At 35.9% G+C, this 13,623-nt stretch overlaps 1 protein-coding gene across 1 annotated transcript in view; it reads left to right on the top strand.

Moving 5' to 3' along the window:
- Positions 1–13,623, top strand: part of LOC102829971 (probable ATP-dependent RNA helicase DDX60-like) — a gene marked incomplete at its 5' end in the record, with an annotated part of 180,523 nt that overhangs the window by 29,673 nt on the left and 137,227 nt on the right. Inside the window, 2 exons of the mRNA XM_006864549.1 lie at positions 615–750; positions 1,656–1,811. Coding sequence (XP_006864611.1) covers positions 615–750; positions 1,656–1,811 — 292 coding nt within the window. The remainder of the gene's footprint in view (positions 1–614; positions 751–1,655; positions 1,812–13,623) is intronic.

Below are 13,623 nucleotides of genomic sequence, written 5' to 3'. Positions count from 1 at the left end.
AGAAAGAAGAGACGATCAACGGGAAGGGAGTGGTCTTATATAGGTTCAACAGGAAGGGAGTGGTCATGGCTAAGGTGATTCAGCTGTGGCCTATCAAAAGCCATGTTGCCCTTTAAATTATGTGCCTTGTAGTTTAGGGTGGGGAAACAGAAACCTAAGATTACAAAATGGAGTTGAAGGGAGGGGAGAGGGAAAAACCTGGAAGGTACAACCTAAAATGGCGGACCTGATATTGTAACATGACCTAAAAAATGGAAAAACATTAAAAGTTAAGTAAAGAGATCAGAGGCACATATGAAAGTGTATTTCTGTGGTATTCAGACTGTATCTGTGGATAACTGTGTAAGAGAAAAAGTTTACTAAGAGTAAAATACTGATATCCGTGATTTACAAAATAAAACACAAAATTTGTTGTTCAGTTGTTATTTTATGTTATACTTTAATCTTTTAAGCCATAAAACTTTCATTACCCAACGTGTGTGGGGTTCCATTAATAAGTAATGTAACAGCCCTTCCAACTTTACTTTCTATTGAAAATATGTATATGAAATAGTTCTATGGTTTACTACTAATATGAAAGCTGTCAATAACTTGGGCTTATTTTCAATTTTCAGAAAAAGTGGTGTGAGAATTTTATACTAAGTAATATAAACATTTTTAAGAATTTGAATTTAACTTACCTTTCTGACTTAAGTGATGAGCCTTTGCTGAAGAATATTGCTTTTTACTATGAAAATGAACATGTTCAAGGTACAATTCTATGAAATTTATTCTTCTTTCTTTGAATTATATCTTTAGAATGTATTTTCTGGTGTTTCTTAATAGACAAGGGCAAATAAAACACATTTCCATATAAATATTACTGGTTGTGCATTATTGAAGAGGTTTTGTGTTTAATCTAGGATTTGATTCCTTCATTGTTGTTAAGTCGAGTCAAGTCTGATACTAGCGACCCAGTATAGGGTTACCGAGGAGTGACTGGTGACTTTGAACTGCCAACCTTGTGATTTAAATTGACCTTGCAGTTTAAATCACAAGGACTCCATTATCTACCTGTACATTTATCAGTCTTCTATAAATTGTCTAGGTTCTCAAGAATCATTGTTTTTATTGCTTCATTGATTGTAAAATCATATATGGTTAACATTTTGATTACCTTAAAGGATATTCAACTATTTGTATTAGTAGCTGATATGCCCTGGTGACGAAGTTCTGCTCTGTCCTGTAGGGTCACAGCAAGTCTAAATTAAATGGACAGCAATGGATTTCATTTGGTTATTGCTTGCTAGGGTCCCTGGTTGCCACAAACAATTAAGTTCTCCACTACTAACCAAAAGTTTGGCAGTCTGAACTCACACAGAGATACCTCAAAAGATAGGCCTTGAAAAACCTTCTACATTGTACAGATGGAGTCACTGTGAGTTAGGATCAAAGCAATTAGCAGTGTTTTTAGTTAAGATAGTTATAATTTTAAAACTCAGTTACTAAATATGAAAATGAGATGCATTTTTAAAACACTAATGACAATTTTTATTTAGATGAAGCATAGAACTCATTGAAAATTCACCATTTGACTCATTTTAGTTGTGAATTTAGTCAAACTGTGTATATGTGTGAAGGAATTTTAATATTTGGTATTTTTTATTGTTATGTAGGACTACATTTGAATTTGGGAGATGTCATTGCACAGGATTATGAATATCTCTGGAATACTGTGTCAAACTTGGTCAAAGAGTTTGAAGTTGGAAAGCCACTTCCTCTGCGAACAACAAAACTTCATTTCCTCAGAAAGAATCCTTTACCTATTAAAGGTAATAAGTCACCAAGTTAATTTGAAATAAAAGTATTCTCCTCCTGAAAACATTTTTTAAACACCAACAACTCAATGCTAAAAGCATAGTTCACATTTGGTAACATGCATACCAATACAAAATATAAATTTCCTTTATTATAATGTTTTTGATTATATTATGTTGTAACTATGATTTTTAAGATTTATATTTTGTTTGTAATTACTGTGTTGTTGACAGTTTTTAATGAAAACCAGCTAGCTATATGTGGCTTCCATTAGCAGAACTATGGCCACATAGATAAACTGGAAAATTTGTTTATGTAAAACTTAAAATTCTGGATAAGAGACACCAAATATCATTTTGTATGATTATATGTAAGCTCAAAACAATGTAAGGAAATCTCAGGGACAAAAAAGGCAAAAGGAGTCAGAAGCCTAAATGAAAATCAACATGGCTGTAATAAGGAACATTTGTTTCTCAATGATTCTGACATTTGTATCCTAACTGCCCTGGGCAGGGACAGGGGACAAGGCCAAAGAGGCACATGGTATTGAACTAAGCCACCTGCACAGAGCCAGAATTTTTAGGAGTATGCAAAAAACACCAAATCCCACAAAGTCTGCTTTCCAGCATAAGAAGACTACAAAATTATCCCTCTGGTCCTGGTCTCTGATGGATCAAAATAAATCTAAGAATCGGTAACCATGGGGGGGCCCCACTCTCCCAAATTCAAGGGTTCAAATTTGTCGTGTAGTAGGATAAGGCATTGGACTGTAAAGTCAGTTATTCAAACCCACCAGCCACTCCTCGGAATTGACTCAACAGTGCTTAACAACACCAACAACATAGCTAGGGAAAGATAACTTAATGTAATCAAAGGGATCTGACAATTTCTCTGTAGAAGACTATACCATAAAGCATGGATTTACAGGTTTCCCATAGATACACAGCCATCAAGATGATTCTGACTCATCAAACCTGTAGAACAAAATAAAACTTCCCCAGGGTTTCTGAGACTATAAATCTTTATGGAAGCCTCATCTTTCTCTCAGCAAACAGTTGTTGGTCTCAGCTGACAACCTTTCAGTTAGCAGCCCAATTAGCTCACTCCTTCCATATAGTTCAAATACAAAATTATAAAGAAACCAAGGAAATAAAAGCACTAACAAAAACTGTAAGTACTTGAAGTACATCAGATTTTAGAATGATCACATGTAAAATATACAGTAAGTTTGTTTAAAATATCTAAAGAAATGCTATTTTAAAGCACAATAAAGGAACAGAATATTATAAAACATCAGTCACATTTTGAAATAACCAAATAGGCCTTCTAGAAGTGAAAAGATTTGTCAACAAATGGGTTAGTAAGCTATTTGGATATTGCTGAAGAGAAAATTTGTGAACTACCAGTAGTTCTATTTTACACTTAAAGATATATAAGTGTAACAAAATATGTAAGACAGATTAAAAGCTATGGAGTATATAATAAAAAAGTCTAACCATTTGGATACTCAGGAGAGAATGAACCACTCAGGGATGGTGGAGAGGAATTGGTCAATATATGAAGAAATAATATTCTGGCATTTTCCTGGATTTATGAAAGTCACGAATTTGTACCATCAGAGTGTATTATTAATTCCAAGTGGAAAAATATAAACATCTTCATAAATACATTTATAGACAAATACACACTCTATATAAAATTATGAATTTGTAAATTACCAATGATAAGCAAGTTTTTTAAACAATAGAATTACCTTCAAAAGAACAAAAGTTACTCCTATACCAAATTTCCTAATGACAATGATAGAACTTAGAATGGAATGGAGTTATGGAATGGAATGGAATAATTATATTCCTAAATATAATATAATTTATCATAATTTAAGTATGAAGTATGAAGAAGTGGACATTTTAAGAAAAAACAAGAATTGGTTATCAACCATCACAGCATCATTAAAGATACTTCAAGATGATAAATTTCAGTAAGAAGGATATTATTCTAAAAGGACTGTCAGAATACTACTGGGAACTTAGAATAAAAGTAAATTTTTCAGAATATAGAGGAAGTAGCTATATCTGTTTTCTTTTTGTCAGGATGGATTACATAAGACATTTCTGAAGGAAGTGTTATTGTTAGGTGCCATTGAGTTGGTTACAAATCATAGCGACCCTTTGTACAAACAGAACAAAGTACTATGAAGTCCTGCGCCATCCTTACAATTGTTATGTTTAAGCCCATTGTTGCTGTCACTGTGTCAATATAGTTGGAAGTCTTCCTCCTTTTCCTGACTTTCCACTTTACCAAACATGATGTTTTTCTTCAGGGACTGCTCCCTCCTGATAATATATCCAGTGAATAAAAGAGGAAGTCTCACCATCTGGCTTCTAAGGAGCATTCTCTCTGTTCTTTTTCCAAAACAGATTTGTTTGTTCTTTTGGCTGTCCATTGTGCTTTCAAATACCATTATTGTAATGCATCAATTCTCCTACTGCCTTCCTTATTAATTATCCTACTTTCTCCTGAATATGAGACAATTGAAAATACCATGACTTGGGTCAGGTGCACCTTAGGCCTCAAACGGATATCTTTACTCTTAAACTCTTTTAAAAGGTGGTTTATAGCATATTTGCCTAGTGCAATACACCATTTGATTTCTTAGCTGCTTTTTTCATAAGAGTTGATTGTGGATCTAAATAAAATGAAGTATTTGACACTTCAGTCTTTTCTCCAATTATGAGGTTATTTGTTGGTCTAGTTGTGAGGATTTTCATTTTCTTTACATTGAGATGCAATCCATACTGAAGACTGCAGTCTTTGGTCCTCATCATTAAGTATTTTAAGTCCTCTCTACTTTCAGCAAGAAAGGCTGTTGTTGTTAGGTGGTGTCAAATCAATTCCAATCCATTGAGACACAGTGTACAACAGAACAAAACACGGCCTGGTCTGGGCCATCCTCACAATTGCTGCTTGAGCGTGTTATTGCTACGACTGTGCCAATCCATCTCACTGGACAGTGATCTCCCTCTTTTTCATTGTCTGTCCACTTTACCAAGCATGGTGTCCTGTGCCATGGACTAGTCCCTCCTGATAAATTGTACAAAGTTCAAAAGATGAAGTCTGGTCATCTTACATTCTAAGGAGCATTGTGGCTACACTTCTTCCAAGACAGATTTGTTTGTTCTAGCCATCCATGTAACCTTTAATATGTTTTTGTTGTTGTTATGTGCTGTCAAATCAGTACCAATTCATAGTGACCCTGCATATGGTGTCTGAGGAGCAGCTGGTAGATTTGAACTGCAGACCTTGTAATTCATACAGACTGTACAGTCCAGTGCTTATCTTACAGTGCCACACCAGGACATGTTGTTGTCAAGTGCCGTCTAGTTGATTCTGACCCATAGCAAAAACACTCAGGAATATATTTAAGCAACCAAAGGGCACATTCTGCAAGTCTGCCTCCTGGCCACCAGCACACAGCCTTTCTCCTTTCATGAGTCTAGAGTCCTCAGCTGCTCTGTCTTTCCATGCCATCATCTCTGCCTCCATCTCTGGTGTCCTGCTTCGCTCTTCTCTCTTGATGGTCCTAGGGTCCCCTGTTCTTGAAATATAAGATTAACTACTCCTCCCCTCCCCCCTTTATGTTACAAAACTTCTGGGCTTTAAGATCAACCACTCCCCTCTTTTTGTTACAACACATCTACCTTTAAATTTGTAAGGATCACAATCAGTCCTGATAACGATTACTCACTATTGAACCAAAAGTCTTCTGTCACCAGAACTGTCTAGACAGGTTGAAAACTACTCAGTGGAGATTCTATCTTCCCCAACACCCTCTGAAACTAAACTCCCTCTTGAAAATTTGTAAGCCAGTCACTTCGGGCCTTTATAGCCTCCCCCACCCCCCACCTCTATTTTAGGTAGCCAGTGTCTAAGTTTCATACCATTTATTTTTTATTACAATTAGTTTGGTGTACATTTATTTATCCTTTAATTTTTAATCTGTTTTTGTCTTTGTGTATTAGTCAAGTCTCTTGGAGACAGCATATTGTAGGATCTTGTTTTCTTATCCATTCTGCCACACTCTATCATTTGATAGCTGCATTCAATCTATTGATGCTTAGTATAATTATCGATAGGTATGGATTCAATTGCTGACATTGTGTTGTTTGTGGGGTTTTTTGTGTGGTGCTGCTGGTTTCTTTGGTCCATATGCTAAGGTTGTTGTTTTTTTTAATGTTTTTTCTTGCCAATTTGTTCAGAGTGTTAATGTTTCGATACTAATTTTTGATATATATTTTTTTCTCAATTTGATGTGGAGATGTATTCAGTTTCTTTGAGGTTACTGTGTTCTTCTTTTTATGACACATTGTTTTATTCTGAGATCTACCTGACCTCCTCACTACCTGAGTCTCTGTTACTATACTTTCCCCTTCTTTTGCTTTATGTCTGTCTGTTTCATTGGCTGACCTCCCAAAACCTCTAATTTCAATTTTGAATTTTGTAGTTTTATTTTGACCTGGACTCTTCCATCTCTGTATTGAGGTCCAGGTAGTATTTCACATATGGCAGTTTTTGGTGGTTTTCTGGTCCTGTTGATTCTCAGTCCAAAGAACTCCCCTTAGTATGTTTTGGCATGCTGGTTTGGCCTTTACAAAATCCCTTAATTTCTATTTATCCTGGAATGTTTTTAATTCACTCTCATATTTGATTGACAGCTTTGTTGGGTTTATGATTCTTGGTTGGTAGTTTGTTTTTTTTTTAGAGTTTTGTATATATCTCCCCACTGTATTCTTGTCTGCATTGGTTCTGCTGAGTAATCAGAGAGTAATCTTATTTGCTTTCCTTTGTATGTAATATTTCTTTTTTCCTTAGCTGCTTTCAGGATTCTCTTCTTGTCTTAGGGTTTGGAAAGTTTGGTTATGATATGTCTTGATGATTTTCTTCTGGGGTTTATCTTTGCTGAGGTTTGTTCATGCTTATCTTCTTATCCTTCAAAATGTTAGACAAGTTCTCTTCAAGCGTCTCTATGACTATTTGTTCTATATTTTATTTGTCCCTTTCTGTTCTGGAATTCTAATCAGCCTCACATTATTCCTCTTCATGTTAACCCATGTGAATTTTAAGCTTTCTTTAGATTTTTAAATTATTTTTTCTGCTTGTTCTTCTATCTTAAAATTATTGAGAGATTGGTCTTCAAGCTTGTTAATTCTGTCTTCCATCTCTTCAGTTCTATTCCTTTGCCCTTTCAGTGTGTTGTCCATTTCTGAGATTTTGGCATTAATCATCTGGACCTCTTCCTGAAAGGTCTAATTGTTTCAAACACTGTTTTAATTTTTGTTTCCTGTATCTGTAATACTTTTTTTTTTTTTTTTTTTTTTAACTACTTCTTCATTTTCTTTGGCTTTTTTGTATGGAACATTTAGATGCACCTCAATATCATTCTTCTAAATCCTCCTTCAGATAATTCCAGAGCCTCTTCATTCTCTAATACCAATCCAAGCTCTATTTCTTGGTCATTTGTCTGAGCTACTCTGTCTTGCTTCTGCATATGAGCAGAAATCTTCTGCTGCTTCTTAGGCATTTCAGTGTTGTTGTATTTGTGTTAATTAGGTGAGTGTATAATAGTGTGTTCTTAGGCACACTCCAAATTGTCTTCTTCTGGGTGTGATGAGGAGATGGGCTTCGCTGCACACTGTTCCTGGGGCTTTCTTTAGAATGTTTTTAACAGTTGTTGGATGTACCTGCTGTTCTGATACATAGCAGCTGATGCTGGCTCTTTCCCTTTTTGTTGGAGTCTTACAGGGTGCAAATTCAGCTTGACTGTATGGCCTGAGCCACTGTACCATGTTAGGTGAGGCCTGAATAAAAACTTCTACACAAGTAGGAAGAGGGCCAAATTCAGGACTAAATCCCAAAGTCAGATGTCATAAAGAAAGAAAAAAGACCTTCACACGTCTATTCCCATAAATTCCTGAGTGGTTTTTGCATGGGCTCATTGCTGTCTCCAACCTCCAGCCTCCACAAAGGCTGCAGTTTTCCTGACTCAGAAATTGCTCTTTTTACTGTCACCCCTTCAGATCTGTCCACCAGTAGGCCTCTGAAATGATGCCCCCCCCCACACTTTGTATTAAATGACTCAGAAATTGCTCTTTTTACTGTCACCCCTTCAGATCTGTCCACCAGTAGGCCTCTGAAATGATGCCCCCCCCCCACTTTGTATTAAATTTAGGGCTCTAAGACTGTCTCAGACATGCCTATTTTTTCTGTGTCTCCACTGAGGAGATTCTACTCAGCCCCTAAACTTATCCCACCACCAAATCAGAAGTTTCTCAGGAAAAAACCTCAGTCAATGTACTTTTGCAGTTGTTTTTGAATTATCTTCAGCAAAATTTTAATGTGAACTATCAATGTTATTTCTTTGGAGAGGATCTATTCCAATCAGTTGGCCAGGGAGCTGTCTTCCAAATTTCTTGGTGTAGATAAATGACTGCCACGAGTGCTACATCAATTTGTTGAAAAATTTCAATTTGCATTCCTTCAGTTCCTGAAGTCTTGCTTTTTGTCAATACCATCAGTGCAGTTTGGACATTTTCTTTCAGTACCATCCATATGCAACCTTTTGAAGTGGTTGAACATTGAACATTTCCTTTTGCTTCCATGACTCTGTGTATTACTTCCAGCTTCTTTTGATGCTATCTGAATCATTCAATATATTATACCCATGTTGTTGTTATTGTTAAGTGCCATCGAGTCAGTTGCAACTCATAGCAATCCTATAGAGGGTTTCTGAGGAGCAGCTGGTAAGCTTGCACTGACAATCTTACTGTTCAAATAGACTATTGCAGTCTGGTGAATTAACCCACAGTGCCACATCAGGACTCTATTTTGTACATAGAATCCTTCAATATTTAAGTTGAGGCTTGAATTTTTTTCTTCAGTGGTTTCAGTTTGGGAAATGCTGAGTGTGTTCTTCCCTTTTGGTTTTCTAACTCCAGATGTTTGCAAGTTTCATTATAATATTTTACTTTTTCTTCTTGATCTTCCCTTTGAAATTTTATGTACAGTTCTTTGACTTCCTCATTTCTTCTATTTGGAGAGAACATTTATGAGTCTTTTCTGACAACCATTTTGGTCTTTTCTTGCTTTCTTGTCTTTTAATGATCTTTTGCCTTCTTTCATGTATGATGCTCTTGATGTCAATAGCTCAGCTGATTTTTAGGCATTATTGTCTAATGCATCAAATCTGTTCTTGAGATGGTCTGCAAATACAGAAAGGATGTGTTCAAGGTCACCACGCATATGTAAGCTTGTCATACTATGGTGGTTTGCATGTTGCTGTGATACTTAAAGCTATGCCACTTGTGTCTTAAATACCAAGCGGGTACACCTACGGGGAATAGGTTTCATTCTGAGATTCCAGACAAAGGCAAACTAGGAAGAAGGAGAGGTAAAACACTTCTGCATACTTAGCCACTAGAAACCTTATGAGTAGGAGTAGCACACTCTCAGATAGCAACAAAATAATGAATATTGAAACATGATGAATAGCACCAGAATATTGTTAGATTTAGTGCTGGAAGATAAGCCCCTCAGATTGGAAGGCATTCAAAATATGAATAAGGATGATCTGCTTTCTCGAAGTACAATTGACCCTTATGACACTAATGGAGTAACACGTTCAGACCTTTATTTGCTGATGGGGAGTAATTCAAAATAAGGAGAAACAGATGCCAACATCCATTAATAATCAGAATGTGTAATATACAAAGTATGAATCTTTGAAAATTGGAAGTTGTCAAAAAAGAAATGGAACACATAAAGATTGATATCCTAGACATTAGTCAATTGAGTGGACTGATATTAGCCATTTTGAATCTAACAATCATACAGTTGACTGTGCCAGGAATGAAAAATTGAAGAAGAATGCTGTCGGATTCATGATAAGAAAAACATTTCAAGATCTATCTGGAAGTAGAATGCTGTCTGTGATAGGATAACCTCCATATGCCTACAAAAAACACCAGTTAGTAACATTATTATTCAAATTTACATACCAATCATTATGGTCAGTGATGATGAAATGGAAGAGTTTTACCAGCTTCTTCAGTTTGAAGTTGATCAAACATGAAATCAAGATGTATTGATAATTATTGGTGATTGGAATGCAAAGATTGAAAACAAAAGAGGAACAATCAGTAGTTGGAAAATATGGCGTTGGTTATAGAAATGACGCTGGAGATAGCATGACAGAATTTTGCAAGACCAATTGTTTGTTCATTACAAATACCTTTTTTAAACAATATAAAAGACAAAACGCATGTTGACCTCATCAGATGACATACACAAAAATCAAAGTGACTGCATCTATGTGAAGATATTTTGGAAAATCTGTCATCAGTATAAATAAGACCAGGGGCAGACTGTTGAACTGACTATTATTAGTTGCTCATATGCAGATCCAGACTGAAGCAGAAGAATATTAAAACAAGTCAAGAGACCCATAATTTGACCTTGAAAATACCCACCATAATTTAGAGAATATCTCCAGAACAGGCTTGATGCAGTAGACAATAATGACTGGAGACCAGCAGAGTTGTGGGATGGCATTAAGAACATAATACAGGAGGAAAAGAAAAGGTCATTAAGAAGACAATAAACAAGGACAACCAAAATTGATGTCAGAAAAGACACTGAAATTTGCTCTCTAGCACAGAGATACTCAAGCAAATGGCAGAAAAGGAAGTAAAAGAAATGAAGAGAAAAATTTTAAAGGGCAGCTTGAGAAGACAAAGTCAAGTATTGTAATGAAATGTGCAAAGACTTGGAGTTAGAAAACCAATAGGGAAGAACATGCTCAGCATTTTTAAATTGAAGGGAAAAGATCAAGCCTTGATGTGAAATATTGAAGGATTCTATGCAGAAAGCATCAAAAGAAAATGATAGGAATACCCAGAGTCAGTGCACAAAAAACAAATTAATGATGTTCAACCATTTCAAGAGATGGCATATTATCAAGACCTCTGGCGTGGCACTGTAAGTTAATGAGCTGTACTGTCAGGTCAGTTTGAACTTCAAGGTCGATGGTTCAAGCTCACCAGCTGCTCCTTGGAAACCCTCTACAAGTTAACTATGGGTTGGAAATGACTCAATTGCACGTAACAGTGATACTGACGTAGAAGCTCAAGGTGATCTGAAGATACTGGCAAAGAACAAGTCTCCAGGAATTGCTTGAACACAAACTGAAATCTTTCAGTGAACTGATACAGCATTGGGGCAGTCACTCATCTATGCCAAGATTGGAAGAAAGTTACCTGGCCAAGTTACTGGAAGAGATCCATATTTGTACTCATACCAAAGAGAGGTAACCCAGTGGAATGTAGAAATCATTGGACAATATCATTAATATCAGATGTAAATAAAATTTTGCTAAAGATAATTTTTAATGGTTACAACAGTACATTGACAGAGAACTGACAGGGGTTCAAGCTAGATTCAGATGAGGACATGGAATGAAGTATATCATTATTGACAGCAGAAGAACCTTGGCTGAAAGCAGAGAATACCATAAAGATGTTTACCTGTGTATTATTGACTATGCAAAGGCTTTTGACTCTGTGAATCATGACAAGCTGTGGAAAATCAGTATTTCAGGACACTTATTTGTGCTCATGAGGAACCTGTACAAAGATCAAGAGGCAGTTGTTTGAACATAACAAGCAACACTGAATGTTTTAAAATTAGGAAAGGTGTTCACCAGGGTTATAATCCTATGGGTTAGTACGCTGGACTGCAAAGTCAGTTTTAACTGCAAAGTCGGCTGTTCAAGTTCAGCAACTGCTCCTTGGAAACCCTACACAGGGTCGCTATTGGTCAGAACTGACTCCATGGCAGTTAACAACAACATCATTTATCTTTTTGATGAGCAAATATTTCAAGAAGCTGGATTATATGAAGAATGTAGTATTAGGATTGGTGGAAGACTCAGAAGACACACCATGCTTTCTGAAAGAGAAGAAGACTTAAATTACTTACTGATGAAGACCAGACCACAGCATTCAGTATTGGTTGCACCGCAATGTAAAGAAAACAAAAATCCTCTTAACTGGACCAATAAATAACATTATGATAAAGGGAGAAAAATTGAAGTTACAAAAGACTTCATTTTGCTTGGATCCACTATAAACACTCATGGAAGCTGCAGTCAAGCAATCAATATATTACATTAGGCAAATGTGCTACACAAGACGTTTTTGAAGTATTCTGGAGCAAAGACGTTATTTTGGGAACTAAGGTGTGCCTGACCCAAACCGTGGTATTTTCAGTAGTTTTCTAAGCTTGTAAAAGTTGAACAATGAATAAGGAAGACTGAAGGAGAATCAATGCATTTGAGTTATGATGTTGGAGAAGATTAAAAGTACCCTAGATTTCCAGAAGACCTAACAAGTAAGTCTGTGTTTGAAAAAGTACAACCAGAAAGCTCCTTAGAAACTAGGATGACAAGACTTCATCTCTCATACTTTGGACATACTATTACAAGAGCATCATGCTAGGTCAAGTGGACAGTCAACGAAAGAGAGGGAGACCCCTGATGAAATGGATTGGCACAGTGGCAACAGCAATGAACTCAAGCTTAAGAACAAGTGTGAGGATGGCACAGGACCTGCAATGTTTCATTCTGTTGTGCATAAGGTTGCTATGTGTTGGAACCAACTCAACAACACCTAAAACCACCACCAACAACAACATATGTTAGAGGTCATATTTTGGCTTTCTTGGATCATTTTAATTTTCTTCAGTTTCAGATTGAACTTGCATATGAGCAACTGTTTATTCCACAGTGTGCCCCTTGTCTTGTTTTGGCTGATGATATTGAGCTTTTCTACGTTCTCTTTCCAGAGATGTAGTCAACTTGATTCCTGTGTATTCTGACTGGGGAAGTCCATGTTTAGAGTCATCTTTAATGTTATTTTCAAAAATTATTTTAAATAAATAATTGGTCAAGCTCAAATCTATCCTAGGATCTCCAACATCAATTCTATCACCAAGTCAATATTTTGCAACTACTGATTCTTTCTCTTTGTTTCCAACTTTTGGATTCCAATCACCAGTAACTATCAATGCATCTTGATTGCAAGTTTTGTCAACTTAAGAAGTTGGTAGAATTCTTCATTTTTGTCACTGGCTTTAGTGGTTTTGTATAAATTTGAATAACAGTGATACCATAAGTTTTTTCTAGTAGGTATATGAATATTATCTGATCATAGAAAGCATTGTACATTAATATAGATCTTGAAATTTTCGTTTTACCAATGAATAGGATGTCATTCTTCTTCAATTTGTCATCCTAGCAAAGTAAACCATATGATTTTCTGACTCAATATGGTCAATTTTTCTCATTAATGCCTTGGATACCAATTTTTGTACATTGCATTTTACTTTTGACAACTTCTAATTTTTCTAGATTCATACTTTGTACATTCCACATTGTGATTATTAGTGAATGTTTCCAGCTGTTTCTCCTCACGTTGATTTGTGCCCCATCTGTAAATGAAAGTTCCAAAAGCTTTACTCATTATGTCATCATGATGTACACTACTTTGAGGAAGCAACTATTCTCCTGTTGTATTTTGAGTGCCTTCCAACCAGAGAGATTTGTCTTCTGGCACTATAACTGACAATGTCCTGCTGCTATTCATACACTTGTCATAACTAAAGATTCTGAAATAGTCTGTTTCTCCTTCTTCTGCCTAGTTTAGAAGTTCTATTTGTTATTTTAAAATGTGACTCACACTTAACAATTGTTTTTGTTTTTATGTGCCGTGGAGT

This window comes from Chrysochloris asiatica, unplaced genomic scaffold, assembly GCF_000296735.1.
Source record: "Chrysochloris asiatica unplaced genomic scaffold, ChrAsi1.0 scaffold00066, whole genome shotgun sequence".
Classification (NCBI taxonomy): Eukaryota; Metazoa; Chordata; class Mammalia; order Afrosoricida; family Chrysochloridae; genus Chrysochloris; species Chrysochloris asiatica.
Note: the sequence above shows the minus strand (reverse complement) of the source record. Positions and strands in the feature narration are given on the sequence as shown.